The sequence below is a fragment of the Vicia villosa genome, unplaced genomic scaffold (assembly GCF_029867415.1).
Source record: "Vicia villosa cultivar HV-30 ecotype Madison, WI unplaced genomic scaffold, Vvil1.0 ctg.000494F_1_1, whole genome shotgun sequence".
Lineage (NCBI taxonomy): Eukaryota > Viridiplantae > Streptophyta > Magnoliopsida > Fabales > Fabaceae > Vicia > Vicia villosa.
The window spans coordinates 235,843-249,554 of record NW_026705239.1 but is presented as its reverse complement, the minus strand read 5'-3'; the positions used below and the strand labels follow the sequence as shown (position 1 = coordinate 249,554).

The window sequence follows — 13,712 nt, the reverse complement described above, 5'->3', positions numbered from 1 at the left end:
GGGTGTTGAGCTTTAACAATACTCAACGGGTTTTTAAAATGTTAAGCTTTAACAATACTTAACAAGTTTTAAAAGGTGCCAAGCTTTAACAATACAAGACAAAGGGTGATTTAAAAGAGTGGTGGTTGAGCTTTAACAATACAAAACCAAGGATTTAAGTTTAAAAAGGTTGAGCTTTACCAATACAAAACCATTTTTAAAACAAGGAGGGAGTGTTAAGATTTAATAATACTAAGCACAAAGTAAAAAAGATAGGAAAAAGAGTGAGTACCTTGATAATTTTAGTCAATACCATTCCCATTCCTTGGAGTTTTAGCATTAAGGAGTAATTAAACATCTTAAGTAATCATTAAGGGTGAATATTTCAAGTGGTGTGTGAGACATGTCATGTGTATCATGGATACAAAAGGGTGAGTATAAACAAAGATATCAGGGTAAATAAACTCAAGGATAAAGGGTTATGAATAAAAGGAGTGACATACCTCAAGATTATTTCATGTATGTATGAATATGATGTGATGATAGATGAATAAATATCTCATGCATGGGGGGTTAGTTCAACAATGTATATATACAAAGATAATAACATAACCAAAACATAAATGTACAAAGATGTAAATCAACAAGCATATGTACAAGTAGATACGCAAGGGGATCATAGTAACAAGTTAATATCAACATGGTATTGCTTTTAAGATCAAAAGAAAGATCAAGGATCTTGAAATTAGGGTTTTAGCATATGTACATAAACTTAATAATTTTTATTCACAAAGTTTTAAATAAAACCCTAGGTGAATCAACTAAGGGATCATGTTAATATTTTCAAAGTAAGCTTACCTTATCCCTAATTGGTTTACAAAAGTATAAACAAGTCACTTGGTGAAAATCATTTGGAAAATGTTTGATTCAAAAGGCCTTTAAAAGGCATAAAAACATCATTTTTGTTTTTATTTAAAATTAATTAAATAATATATTTTTGTGATTATAAATTATATTCCTAAAATTTATAAGGTAAATAAAAAGTGTGCAAAATTTCAAGTAAAAATGGTTAATTTTGATAGGTTAAATATTTATTCAAAGTTGTAAAAGAAATGAAATAAAACAAGTGACTAAAATTTATTTTGACCCTAGGAAGGTTTGAACCCACGCCCTTGTGGTTATAAAGTAAAACACTTACCACTGGATCAACGCGCTACAACTGGTAATGAAACATGCACACACACACACACACACACACACACACACACACACACACACACACACACACACACACACACACACACACACACACACACACACACACATATATATATATAAAATAAAAAACACGTTCTAAGTTCAGTTTGAACTTCATCTTCAACCTTGGTTCAAATGATTTTTAGAAAATCGTATTTGTGATTAGGCAATCATTCACAATGATGTAAAGACCAAACTTGTTCAGAATTTCAACATGAGCTCAACCATGTATCATTCATCAATTTATTCAAATTGTAGCTCACGAATTTCTCGGAAAACTACATGAACCCTAATTTTTCAAAACAAAATTAAATGACATATAGCAAGTATAAATGGATACCAACTGAGGGCTTTTAATCCTCACATGAATATAAACATAATAGAATCGAGTTTTATTAAAAAGGATGCATAAATGAGGGAGTTCAAGGTTGAAGAACTTACCTCTGAAGCTGGAAATCAAAAACTGGATTTAAGCACTCCCAGAAGTAAAGTGATGATCTGGACAGATTCCTCGGATCCTCCTGAGTGTATTCCAACTCCTACTTGGCTTTGAAACTCAATAAATTTTAATAACCACCTCAATGTGTAGAGCTCTGGCCTTAAGCTTGACTGTGGAGTTTGGGTGATTTTAGTTAAGCAATCAGGGTTTGAACAAGTTCCATTTGATGTATAGAAGGTGTCTGAAGTGGAAATTTGGAGAATGCACGAGTGGATTTGAAGTTGGGTGTTTGAGGCTTCAAAAGTGCATCAATGGTGGTTTTGGGAGTGATTATGAGTTAGAGGTGTTTTGGTGATGAGTATGGGTGATGAACAGACTCCAAATGATATTTAGAAACTATTTGATTGGATGGTTTGCAAATAATTTTAGAGGAACTCAAAATTTGCAAATGCAAAGTGACACAAAATGGAGATTTCAAGTGAGGTGGTGACTTTGGGAATTTTTGTGTGTCTTCTTCAGGACCAATGGCCTCTATTTATAGGAAAGATTTATGGTTTGTGGGGGGGAAATCCGATCAAATGGTTTCTTTGAAATCAAGTTGTATGATCTTGCTTGTTTGTGAAGAAATGAGAAAATTATGGTTTCAAATGTACTTGCAATGCTTTAAACATGAACATTAGGGTGGTTATTCTGATCATAGATGGTTGCTTGTTGGTTTTGAGATGTTCCAAAGTCAGAAGCAACAAGTTATGGGCTCAAGATCAAAAGTTTGGTGATTAAAGCAACTTTTCAAGAATGGAAGTCATGGCTTTATGTTGGAAATGGCATGCACACTTAGTTAATGATCAAAACTCTTGGACAATGCTTTATTAGCTTGTGTAAACTTCTGAATATGGATAGATTTGGAGGTTTAAAGGCCTGAAAAGTGAGATTGCAAGGAATGACATGGAGATTTGATCATAAGGTTTTCAAGAGAATGACCTATAATTCAAGAATGAAACACCATCTTCATCTCTTCGAAACTCCTAGCTCACAAATGTTATGGATGAGTTCTAGTATTTTTTGGAAAGCCCTAAACATCCTCTACAACTTTCATGTTTGGTGTTTTCTCAAATTCTCAAAGAATCATGATGGAAAGTGGTCTCAAAGTTGGAGATTTTTAAGGAACAATGTTGTCTTAAAAACTTTCTAAGTGTTGGAGAAAAAGTAGACAACTTCATGGCTCCATAACTTAAAATCTTTTTACTTCTTGCAAAAATGCTCATAGTGACAAAGTTGTAGATTTTGACTTTTTCTTCAAATGATGGTTTGGAGCACAAATCTTCGCCAAGTATTGAGGAAGTTATGGCCTTTCAAAGTTGAGTAAAAAACATGTATTTCTTCATGAAAAAACCAACCCTAATTGTTGACTTTTTTATTCTTGATTGATTTTCTTGATTTTTCTTGACCAAATGACTTCAATAATCATATATTCACGATTTTGATCTTCAAAAGTCCATGGTTGACTAAATTCCTCAAAAGTCAAAGGTGATATTGAACAGTTGACTTTTTCCAAATGAATTGCATTCTTCTAAGTATCAATGGAATCAAGCTCTTCTAGACAAATAGATGTTATGAGTGGATTATAATGAAGCATTAGAGATCCTTGAATCATGATTTGAGGCATGGAACCATGCTTTGACCAAAAGTCAACTTCTTGGAGAACTAGGTCAAAAACCTTAATTGTGTATCAGTTGAATTTGAAAGTTGTTGATCATAAATTGAACCACACTTGGGCTTGGGTATTGATGAGGGGAATCACTTGAGCATATGAGAAAGCTTGAGCTCCTTTATGAGTCTCAAAACCCTAATTTTCCTGAGCCTCTTGATTAGTCACTTATCTTAGGATACAAGCAACAAACAAACACAATATTTTTTGTATATTTTAGTTAGTGAATGATGCATGAATGATTATGTAGAATGATAATGATGATGATGAAGATGATCACACTCTTGGTGCTTAATAAAAAATGAGGTGGGATCTCAGGGTCAAAAATTGGGGTACAACAAGTCATAATCTGCATGAATTTGGATTATGTTTTATTCTTTCTAACACAATGGACTCACAACATTCCCTACTTCCATAACTAGGTGGTAAGCAATATTTTTTCGCTCGAATGTGATCTGAGAATATTTCGCTAAAATCGACCAATCCACAATAAGTAGAAGATTGCAAGTAACATAAGCTAACATTCTTTCGCAAGACTAACTAAATGGATCCCGTTGACTACAACATATGTGAGGGGGTGTTAATACCTTCCCCTTGCTTGCTTTTGGTTGCAACTACCATATCTTCTTTTCTTTTGTGGGTTTTATCAATATTTTCCATTTGTTTTTGGAATAAATAAAGTTGTGACAAATCTGTTGTATTTCGAGCGTTCTTTCGCTCGAGTATTTTTCACCCTGCGACATATGGCCTATGCAATGGTATCCCTACGATGATGGACTTGATCATGCGATGTTGGATGTTTTCAATAATATATCTCTGAATATTCGAGATTTTGGTACCACATGCATTGTAGTATACAAGATGAATACATTGCATGCATAACTGACATTTTGTGAGTGATTATTGTGTGGATGAATTATATGATTGATTGAATATGTTATGTGAGTTATCCTTGTTAGTTTATGCACCGTTATCATATATGAATGTATTCTCACCCGCTGTTTCTTTTCTGTGTTGTTATTTGCACATGTGGTGCAAATACTCGGGTAGAACCTGAGGAGCATTAGATGTTGCTTGTTTGGAGGATGACGTAGATGGCCTTCTCTTTTACGTTTAATTTTGCGCTACTTTGTTTCTGAGTGTCACTCTGATATTGTAACACTGGGTTGAGATTATTTCAGTATTTTCTGCGAGTTGTTGAGTTTATTTAAATGATGTTTTATAAGTTAATTAAAGTTGAGTTTTATTTTATGAAAAAATTCGAAGTTGTATTTTAATTGTTCTAAATTTTGTTGCTGTCGTATCATAATTTGTGAAAAATATATGCTAAGAAAATGTGATATCTTTTTGAGAATATGATTCCGATGTTTTATAAATTAAGTTCTTAGGATGTAGCTGCAATATTCGACGGAGGGATACTGTACATGAATCTACCTATGAAAATTGTTCAAGCAAACAAAGAAAGTGATAATGAGGAAGCTGAAAATGACAGTGTTGAAAGAGCAGAAGAAAATGATAGCCTCTAAAGAATTGTTGTTATGTTTTTACACATAATTAATATTTTGTGAGGATTTTTAACCTCAAAAAATAAAACCTTTCCATAATACTATTTTTTTTAATACATATGCTAACTCAACTTATTAATTAATGTCTATCTATCACGTCACGTAGTCAAAGTTAACGTTTTTTTTATTATTTTTAACAGCAAATACTTTTTTGTGTAGCTAAACAATTATTAAGGGACGAAAGTGTAATATTAAATTAAGTTAATATACTTTGAGAATAATTAAAATATAAATCTTTTAATTGAATTATCAAATTTTACATATTTTCAAAAACGGGCCTACACCTATCAATATGAGTGTCATTGCTCTTATATATAACAAATATTTTAGTACGAGTTCTTTTAACCTTTGTCAGAAACTACTTAGAGCCTAAATTATATTTATAATGCGTTTTAGTTAACCCAATCTATCTTTACAATGCGCTTTAGTTAACCGTTCATAATATTATACAATCTCTCAAACATGATACCTAAAGAGTAAATTGTTTTAATTAAAAGTTGATAGACATTATACAGTCCCTTAAACATAAATGGCATAGTATCAAAGAGGGAGAACTAAGAAGCCCAAGGTGTTGATCACGCACTTGAGATTGCACCCTCAAAGATAGACATATGCAGACACGGACACTGCCTTTCCAACTCTCTTTCTGAGCTAAAGGTAGAAACAAACCCTATCGTTCCATGTTATGATCTTCAATCACCACACGCTACTCTAGGACCACATTAACCATTATGCATACGTACAATTTATTATATCTACACTCAACTTCAACTTCTCTGTTTATTAGCCGACTTAACCATCATACATGCACCCTTTTTACCAACATGACCTAATAAATGCTCTTTACTTCTACCTCTAGTTTTTTCTCTTCTCATTCAAAGTCAAGAATTGGATTTAATACTATCACAAGGTTTACGTATACACACAATTAATACATTTTAATTAAGATCATGATTCAAATTTCAAATTTATTAGTATTACCAACTTTTTTTATTTTTTATTATTTAGTTATTTTTAACACTTATTTTTTATTAAAATTAACATTTTATTTAGTAAAAATATCGGTTGATGGATAAATTATCTGATACTTTATAGTTTATTGCCGATGATTAATAACTGACTGCTTATGATTTATAACTAATAACAGAAGACTTATAGTTGAAAAGCTAATTGAAGTGTTTAATAAAATTAACGGTTAAATTAGATGATAAATTAAAAATATAAAATATTTAATTTATAATTATTTTATTTTAAATTAAAATAAATTATAAAAAAAACAGTAGTAAATTTTAGTTAAATTAAGGATAAAAGTGGAAGAAAAAGTGATAAATTATAAGCTAGTATAAGTTAAAATACTATTTGAAATAGCATCCAAAAAATCTGACATAAACTAGTAAAATAAATTATAAATTCTTGACAGAAAGAGTGTTTCAAACAAATCTTTTATTGTTATCTAAATTTATAATTTACAAGTTACTCCCTCCGTTTTTTATTATAAGTCGTTTTAGACTTTTCATACAGATTAAGAAAAATAATAATTGTTGTATGAAAATGAGAAATTATGAAGGTTTTTATAAAATTATCCTTCATTAATGACATGTGGAAGATAAATTTATATAATTGAAAGGAGAGAGAATAATAAATATTTAAGGATATAATAGGAAAAATAGCATTAATTATTCATTGGAATTGTAAAACGACATATATTAAAATACAATTTTTTTTCCAAAACGACTTATAATAAAAAACGGAGGGAGTATAAACAATATCTTGCAAAATAAAGTCTAACTTTGAATTAAAAAAAATTATAAGTTAATTTATAAAATTATTTTTTATTAAAAATATTAAAAAAATAATTAATTAAAATTAGTAATTGAACAAAGAAAGTAATATATATTTAAGGATATATTGAAATAATAATATTAATCAATCATTAGTATTGTAACAAGGTTATTTTAATTAATTTTTTTTAATATTTTTACAACTCTATTACATTTTTAGTTTTTATATAAAAATCTTAAATGATGCACATTTAAAATGAAGTATTATTTGAATGTATTATCTCAAATCTCTATTCTGGTGCTTTTGAACATGTGGTTGGGACGATGGTTGAGATTTTAACAAAATGCAAAAAAGAAGAATGGTCGATGCTGGCATGCTGCCACATCTTGTCGCATAGACCTCTAAAACTAATTAATTTTATTTAAAAGTTAAGAGTATGGAATATAAATTGAACATTAAGATTTTGATTTAACTACACTAATTCATGAAATTGACCCTCTTATTCAAATTTAAAATGTTTTTGTTTGTGTTTTAAAATTTTCACTTAAAATTGATGGAAGTGTTCATTTTAAAATGATATGTCTTGAAGTGATGAGACAAATCATTATATAAAAAGTTTGTATAACTTTAAAGATAAAAAATTATAAACTACATGCAGTTAAACATTGACATATGCCATGGCCAAAATATATTTAAAAAAGTTTAAAGATAAAATAAATATAAGTTAAACATCATATAAAAAATAGATGTTTCATAAATTTTTAGTGTAAAAATTTTAATACAAAAATATAAAAAGAAAAATAACATTTAGATTTAAAATTGAAACTTAATTTTGTAAATGAGATAAAATAGATTGATTATAACTATAACTTAACCTAAATTTTTTTCCTATAAAAATCACATTTAAAATTAAAACATATAAATTTTCATTTAAAACAATAATCAATTTTGAAGGCAAAATCAATTATATTAAAAAAAATTAATACATCTAAATCAGTTTGACTTCATCAAAATTAATTTTGATTAGTGTTAACAATTTACATTTGTGGAACACACAACTCAAACTTATACATGCTAGATATTGTTGAATCAATCAAGGTATATAATTTGTGAAGCAAGAAATGTACCACTATAAAGTTCAGGTGGATGATAATTACCATATTCACAAATTAATTGATTTGATTGTATTCTATTTTTCGCAGCACAAAGAAGAAGAAGAATCCATGAAAAGAGGAAATCTTTCAAGTGGAGAGAATATGGTAGATCGTCAGCAGCATCATTCACATGGTGAATTGGTAAAGTGATTCAATTATTTCATCATTGGGAAGGAGATATGTAAAACAAGAATTTCTTTTTGTTTCCCTCATGCTCTTCTACTATTGTGACCAAATCTCTTCTTTTGGCAAAACCATGTCCCTACTAGTAATCATGTTTTTCTTAATCTTATGTTTCATTAAATCTTACTAAAATATGAAAAATAAAAACCATATAATTAAACACGATATTTTTCGGATAGATAGATTCTTTTGTTAGATCACACTTCTGCATATACAGACATGGAAGCAATCATTCTATCAATATAATATCTACTGTACAATAAGTGTGACATCATCATGCATGCTATTGAATCTCAACCAATCAGTTAAGATTTTATACAAATCAACACAACCAGCTTTATTTATTCGAAGACCTTAATTTAATTATTTTTACTATATAGTTTATATGAATGAATAAAAATGTAGATTTTAAATACTCCTATTAAGCTTGATGAAACCTACGAAGACTTACCCAAAAGGCAACATGAAGTGTCAAATCCAAGAATAATAAGTCACATTGTGATACATAACTAGTCAAGTCCTAACAGAAACTTTACATCAAATGGAAGCAAATTGGAAAAACACACAATTATTTACTCATGCCTTGCTCTTCAATATGTACAAGAGACAAATTGTCCTTATTTTATACAACTTTTTTTCACAATAATCGATCTAGTAATTGATTATTTCAACATCAAAAACAGTATAAAATGATACTAATACAATATTAGATGTGTCTAATATAGTAATATCAACTTTAAAAAAATATTCTAAGGTGTAAGTGTGTAACATATTTTTTTCTCTTTATTTATTACAATAAACACTTCTTTAAACTCAACTTTTCACTTAATATTAGTGGTAATAATAAATAAAAATACAACATTATTTTGTTAGCTGTTTTTTTTGGCTATTTTCTTCTTTTATTGAATCAGTTTCCGCCACAGCTTTTTTATTTATTTTAACTTTTACTATTAATTTAAGTATCTTTCATACTTTTTCTTATAGCATATATTTTGCATTTTAAAAATTTAATTAGTATAAATAAATAAAATTATATTATCATCATCAAGTTTTTTATAGAAAAATATATATTATAGTACAAGAGAGTACAGTGATTACTCAACCAGTTAGTCAAATAATATATTATTCTTATAAAATATTAATATATTTAACAATACCTGTTATATAAAATAAAATAAAAATAAATCGTGGATGATGTACAAAAGAATAACTAAGTAATATAATTGAAGAAAATATCACCCTAAAAATTGAATGTGACAGGTTTATTTAATGATTTATTTTCTAAATAAATATTATGCCTAAGTTTTGAATTTTTTAAAATTATATATAATCATTTTAATAATAATAACACTTACTATAATATATAGAAACTATATAGATATAGATAAGTTACTAATACGTGGTTCACAACCGTTGACCTTTTTATCTATAAAGAATGTAATAAAAAAAAGGCATATATGAAATGAAGCCATGTATAGTTAAATGTCATATAGCACAGATATCATAAAAGATGAGAGAGGCCATTCATGAAGATAAAAGAGGATTCTGCATCATCAGAAATCAGAATGTTATGGAAAGTTCAGAAACCATTATAGCCTTTATTTTTGTTTCAATTTTCCTTTGATCTAACAAATGCCTCTTGTACTATTAGGTATAAAAACGCAGTGTTTCTTTATAGTAAATATTTATATTTCTGCATGTGCATTTAATATAATGTAAATACACTATTGATAAGCAATATTTCCCGTTTTAAATTCAACGTCACGTATATGCAAAGATATGTTATAATGGCATTTTTACAGTATCAGCACATGTGAAGAGAGAGATATATACATCTTTCACATATTAGAATTCAATGAATACTTACTCTTGCATGGTTGGAATACAAGTTTTGATTAGTCCAAATATCCAAATTTAAATAAATATCAAAACCGTGTTTTAAGTTCAATCTCAAACCAGCTAGCAAGCACAAAGTTACACAGGAAAAAGGCAAAACTAGCTAGAGCTAGGTTCTAAATTTAAAACCAATTAGAAATAAACATATTAATATATTATATGTCTATTTAAAAATACTAATAGAGGGGAAAATTATGCTTTTTCCAAATTATCTATATTAATTATTTATGCATTTTTATTATCATTAACACAAACACCAAGTTCAGAGTAATGCAAATTATTATAATTAAATGGTATAATTAAAAAATAATCAATTAAAAAAATGTTAATATTTTTGATAAAATATTTTATTGAAATTGAAAATGTGACAATATTTAGTATAGAACTGTAGAAATATATACAAATTATTCTTTTTTAATTGTCAATATTTTGAGAATGTCCTTTATTCCTTATAATATATAGATATAAATAATTCAACATGAAAAGAATTACAGTTTTCTATAAAATAATGCAAGTAATGAATCAAAAGAAGACACACACTACACTAATTAAATAAAACTACATTAAATAATAGAATCATATAGAAATCCATTATAAAATACACATAGAAAGAAACAATAGCTTTGGCTAGCTAGTTTTTCAAGAAGGTGAAAAATAAATATATATTTTTAAACGAAACATTGACAATTTTGCACAAAAATCAAACATCCTTAATATAATAATCTCTTTTTCTTCTAGTACTTCAATATGTGTGTGTGAAATTTACCTCTACTTCTAGGCCACAACACAACAACAATGTCCTCAAATGATTGAAACACAAACCTTGGTGAAAGAGAAGTATATATATGTGGGATAATATATACTTCATGATCCCCATAATAACTACTCTTTCTTCCCAAATTTTTGTTTTCAAGATCTTGGACGAGAGAAGAATTGCGTACCACTAGCCGACATGAAGGCGTTCATCGGAGCCGAATACAAGGACGACGGATCAACAAGTGCTCCCGAAGAAACAACAGTGGTATCAGAGTCGGCGATTAGGTTCAACGGTTGAGCAACGGGAACGCCACCCCCCGAGGTTTCGCCAATCATGTAATTACTATTATTATAAGTATTGTTATTGTTGTTGATAGTGTTTTCAGGACCAAAATCATAGAGAATCCCTTTGAACAAATGTCCTCCAATGTTGACAGCCGTTTGATATGCAAACCTCTCATCTGCATCGTCTATTGAACTAACCCTTACACACCTGAACTCAGCTGGTGAGCTTACAATAGCAGGAAAATTTGCTTCCTCTAACCCTTTTTTTTAACAAAACAAATAGCCATTAGACATATAAATATAAATATAAATATAAATATATATTATAATATCATTATTTAGCTATGTTAATAAATTTGTTAACAACAGAATGCATAAACACATACTATATTAAGCAAAGCAATATTCTAGAATAATCTAAACATAGAATTAGAGAATCACATAGAAAATGATAATAATAGCTATATATGTAGTGAGTGAGGTGAAAGAAAGAAAGAAAGAAAGAAAGAGGGAATGTGCTAAGAAAGAGGAAGAAATTGAAACAGTTTGTTTCTTCGTCAGAGCTACTAAATAACAGTATAGTTTATCGAAAAAGAAAAAGGGTTTGAAGGAAATAAAATAATAATAAAAAAAAAAAAAAGCTGGTAGAATAGAATAGATAGATATGAAAATATGGTGAGATTTGGGTTGAACACGCAATCGATACGGTTTGGATTGTTAGCAGATATACTTCCAAAACTTTCTCTTCAGTGATTTCTCTATCTTTTCAGAGAATTCCTCTATAAACCAAAAGATTCTCTCTATGCTTTCGCTTTCCTTTATTTCACCACTCACTCTCTTAACAATAACACTGAAAAGAGTCAATCACGGAAACTGCTAGTGTTTCTGATTAACACATCTTACACCTATGTCATATGTTCAGTATAACAACAAAAAAAAACAACAACACATGATAATAATAATATTAATAATAATAATGTTACCTGATGGAAAATTGCGAGTTGAAACAAGAGCGTTGGAGTCTCTTGGGCGTTTGGAAATGTCTCTTTGTAAAGATGAAGAAGATGATAACTGCTGTTGTCTTTCACGGCGTCGTGAAGCTGGAACCCAAGTGCTTTTCACATGAGTTTGACACTGAAATCCACGACTCTTGCAACATGTTCTACATCTCATGTGAGGACAGTCTTTCTTAGCTTGGTTACCGCAATCTTGACAGCTTATCCCTTCGCCACCAGATGAAGATGATCTCATCCCCATATTCAACGACTGATGTTGTTGTTGTTGATCGTCTGACGAAACCCTACTCGGTCCGACTCCTAATCCATACAGATCTCGCGAGAAAAATGGCCTTGCAACATGTGTTGGTATAACACCTTCCTCACCTTGTTGTTCATGTTGCTGGAGGTGGTGCTGGTGCTGGTGTTGGTGCTGATTCCATAGTTCTAAATTTCCTCTATAAGATGAAACATCATCGTTTTTGTTGTACCAGAAAAGAGTCTCTTGAGGAGGGGGAATCTGATTCTGACCTTGATGTGACTCTCCACCTCCTTGTTGATTACCTCTACCACCTCCTAGAGAGAACAAACCAGCCATTGTCTTGTTGAAAGCTTTAACCCTAATAACAACTTGACGTCTTCTCTTAATTTCGACTCAATTTCCATGTCAAAAACCTAAATCGGTTTTGTGTACACACTATTAAGAAGAACATGAGAAATGAAAAACGAAAATAATAATGACAAAAAACGGTTGAGAAAGAATTGGGATTTGTAACTTTTTGGTTACTGTGTTAATGTTTGTGCGTCTCCAGAAAAATTACACAAAACACAGAGAACATGAAAACATAAGACTATGTCTCCTTGTTGTATAACCGTTGTGGTTGGAAAAAGGAGGAATTGAAGTTAAGGAAAAAAGAAGGACAGAACACACAGACGGCGGACGAAACAGTGTCGGACAGCGTTAATCGCGCTTTCAATTTCTCTAACTCAACAAGCTAACCTTCTTCAAAAACATTTCTTTCTCTAGTGTTTGTTTGTGTAAAACTTAGCTTGTGTTTCTGTATAAAATTAATAAATATAATTAAATTATTTTAAATTAAATTTATTAATAATAGTAATAATAATAAAGGAGGAACAGTACCACAGTCTTTTACAGCTATCTCTGCACTGCAAACGCCGCCATGCCCCTCTCTTTCTCTCTGCAACACTCTGAAATTTCTCCTTCCTTTGATTTATTATAAATACTACTATTAATTTTAATAATATTTTTCTCTTTCTCTTTCTCTCTCTCACTATCTGATTTTTTTGTTTCAGAGTTTATGAGAGCTCTTTTTTTAGTTCTGACGAGTTGCTCCTTTTGTGTCTGAATCCTCGTGTTTATCTTCGCACAATGACAAAACCACTACACACATTAACTAACTATGTTATGGGGTAAGATTGATCCATGGAGTGAATGAATGAATGTATGAATGTTGTTGTTTTGTGTCATCCATCTCATATCTCAACGGATGGTAGATGAAGTTGCTATGAGATTTCAACGGTTTAGAATTTGCCACGTGTTAAAAGGAACAGCTTTCTCTGTCCCTTGTCCTTTGTACCGGAAAACACGCTGCTTTTCGTGATATATTGCTCCTTTTCTGTTCACTAGTTTATGTTTTTTACTTCCATTCTATTTTTTCAAGTATATCAATATTTTCATTTTTCAATATAATT

General features: G+C 29.7%; 1 protein-coding gene across 3 annotated transcripts; it reads right to left on the bottom strand.

The window, feature by feature from the left end:
- Positions 1–10,872: 10,872 nt before the first annotated feature.
- Positions 10,873–13,439, bottom strand: LOC131628982 (protein SHI RELATED SEQUENCE 1-like). Of its 3 annotated transcripts, none has more exons than XM_058899782.1 (3): positions 13,141–13,439; positions 11,988–13,057; positions 10,873–11,264 (listed from the first exon to the last, which is right to left on the bottom strand). In XM_058899782.1, the coding sequence occupies exons 2-3, from the start codon at positions 12,595–12,597 to the stop codon at positions 10,873–10,875; spliced, it is 1,002 nt and encodes a 333-aa protein (XP_058755765.1). In that variant the 5' UTR covers positions 12,598–13,057; positions 13,141–13,439. The 3 variants fall into 3 exon arrangements, with proteins under 3 accessions (XP_058755765.1, XP_058755767.1, XP_058755766.1); XM_058899784.1 differs by having other exon boundaries at positions 13,144–13,439; XM_058899783.1 differs by having other exon boundaries at positions 11,988–13,439.
- Positions 13,440–13,712: the final 273 nt, after the last annotated feature.

What these genes read in the sequence shown, in the direction of transcription:
- LOC131628982 (XM_058899783.1), bottom strand. Translation starts at nt 12,597, where the DNA reads ATGGCTGGTTTGTTCTCTCTAGGAGGTGGTAGAGGTAATCAACAAGGA. An exon ending in AACTCGCAATTTTCCATCAG is followed by an intron (nt 11,265 to 11,987) that starts GTAACATTATTA and finishes GTTAAAAAAAAG; the next exon opens with GGTTAGAGGAAGCAAATTTT.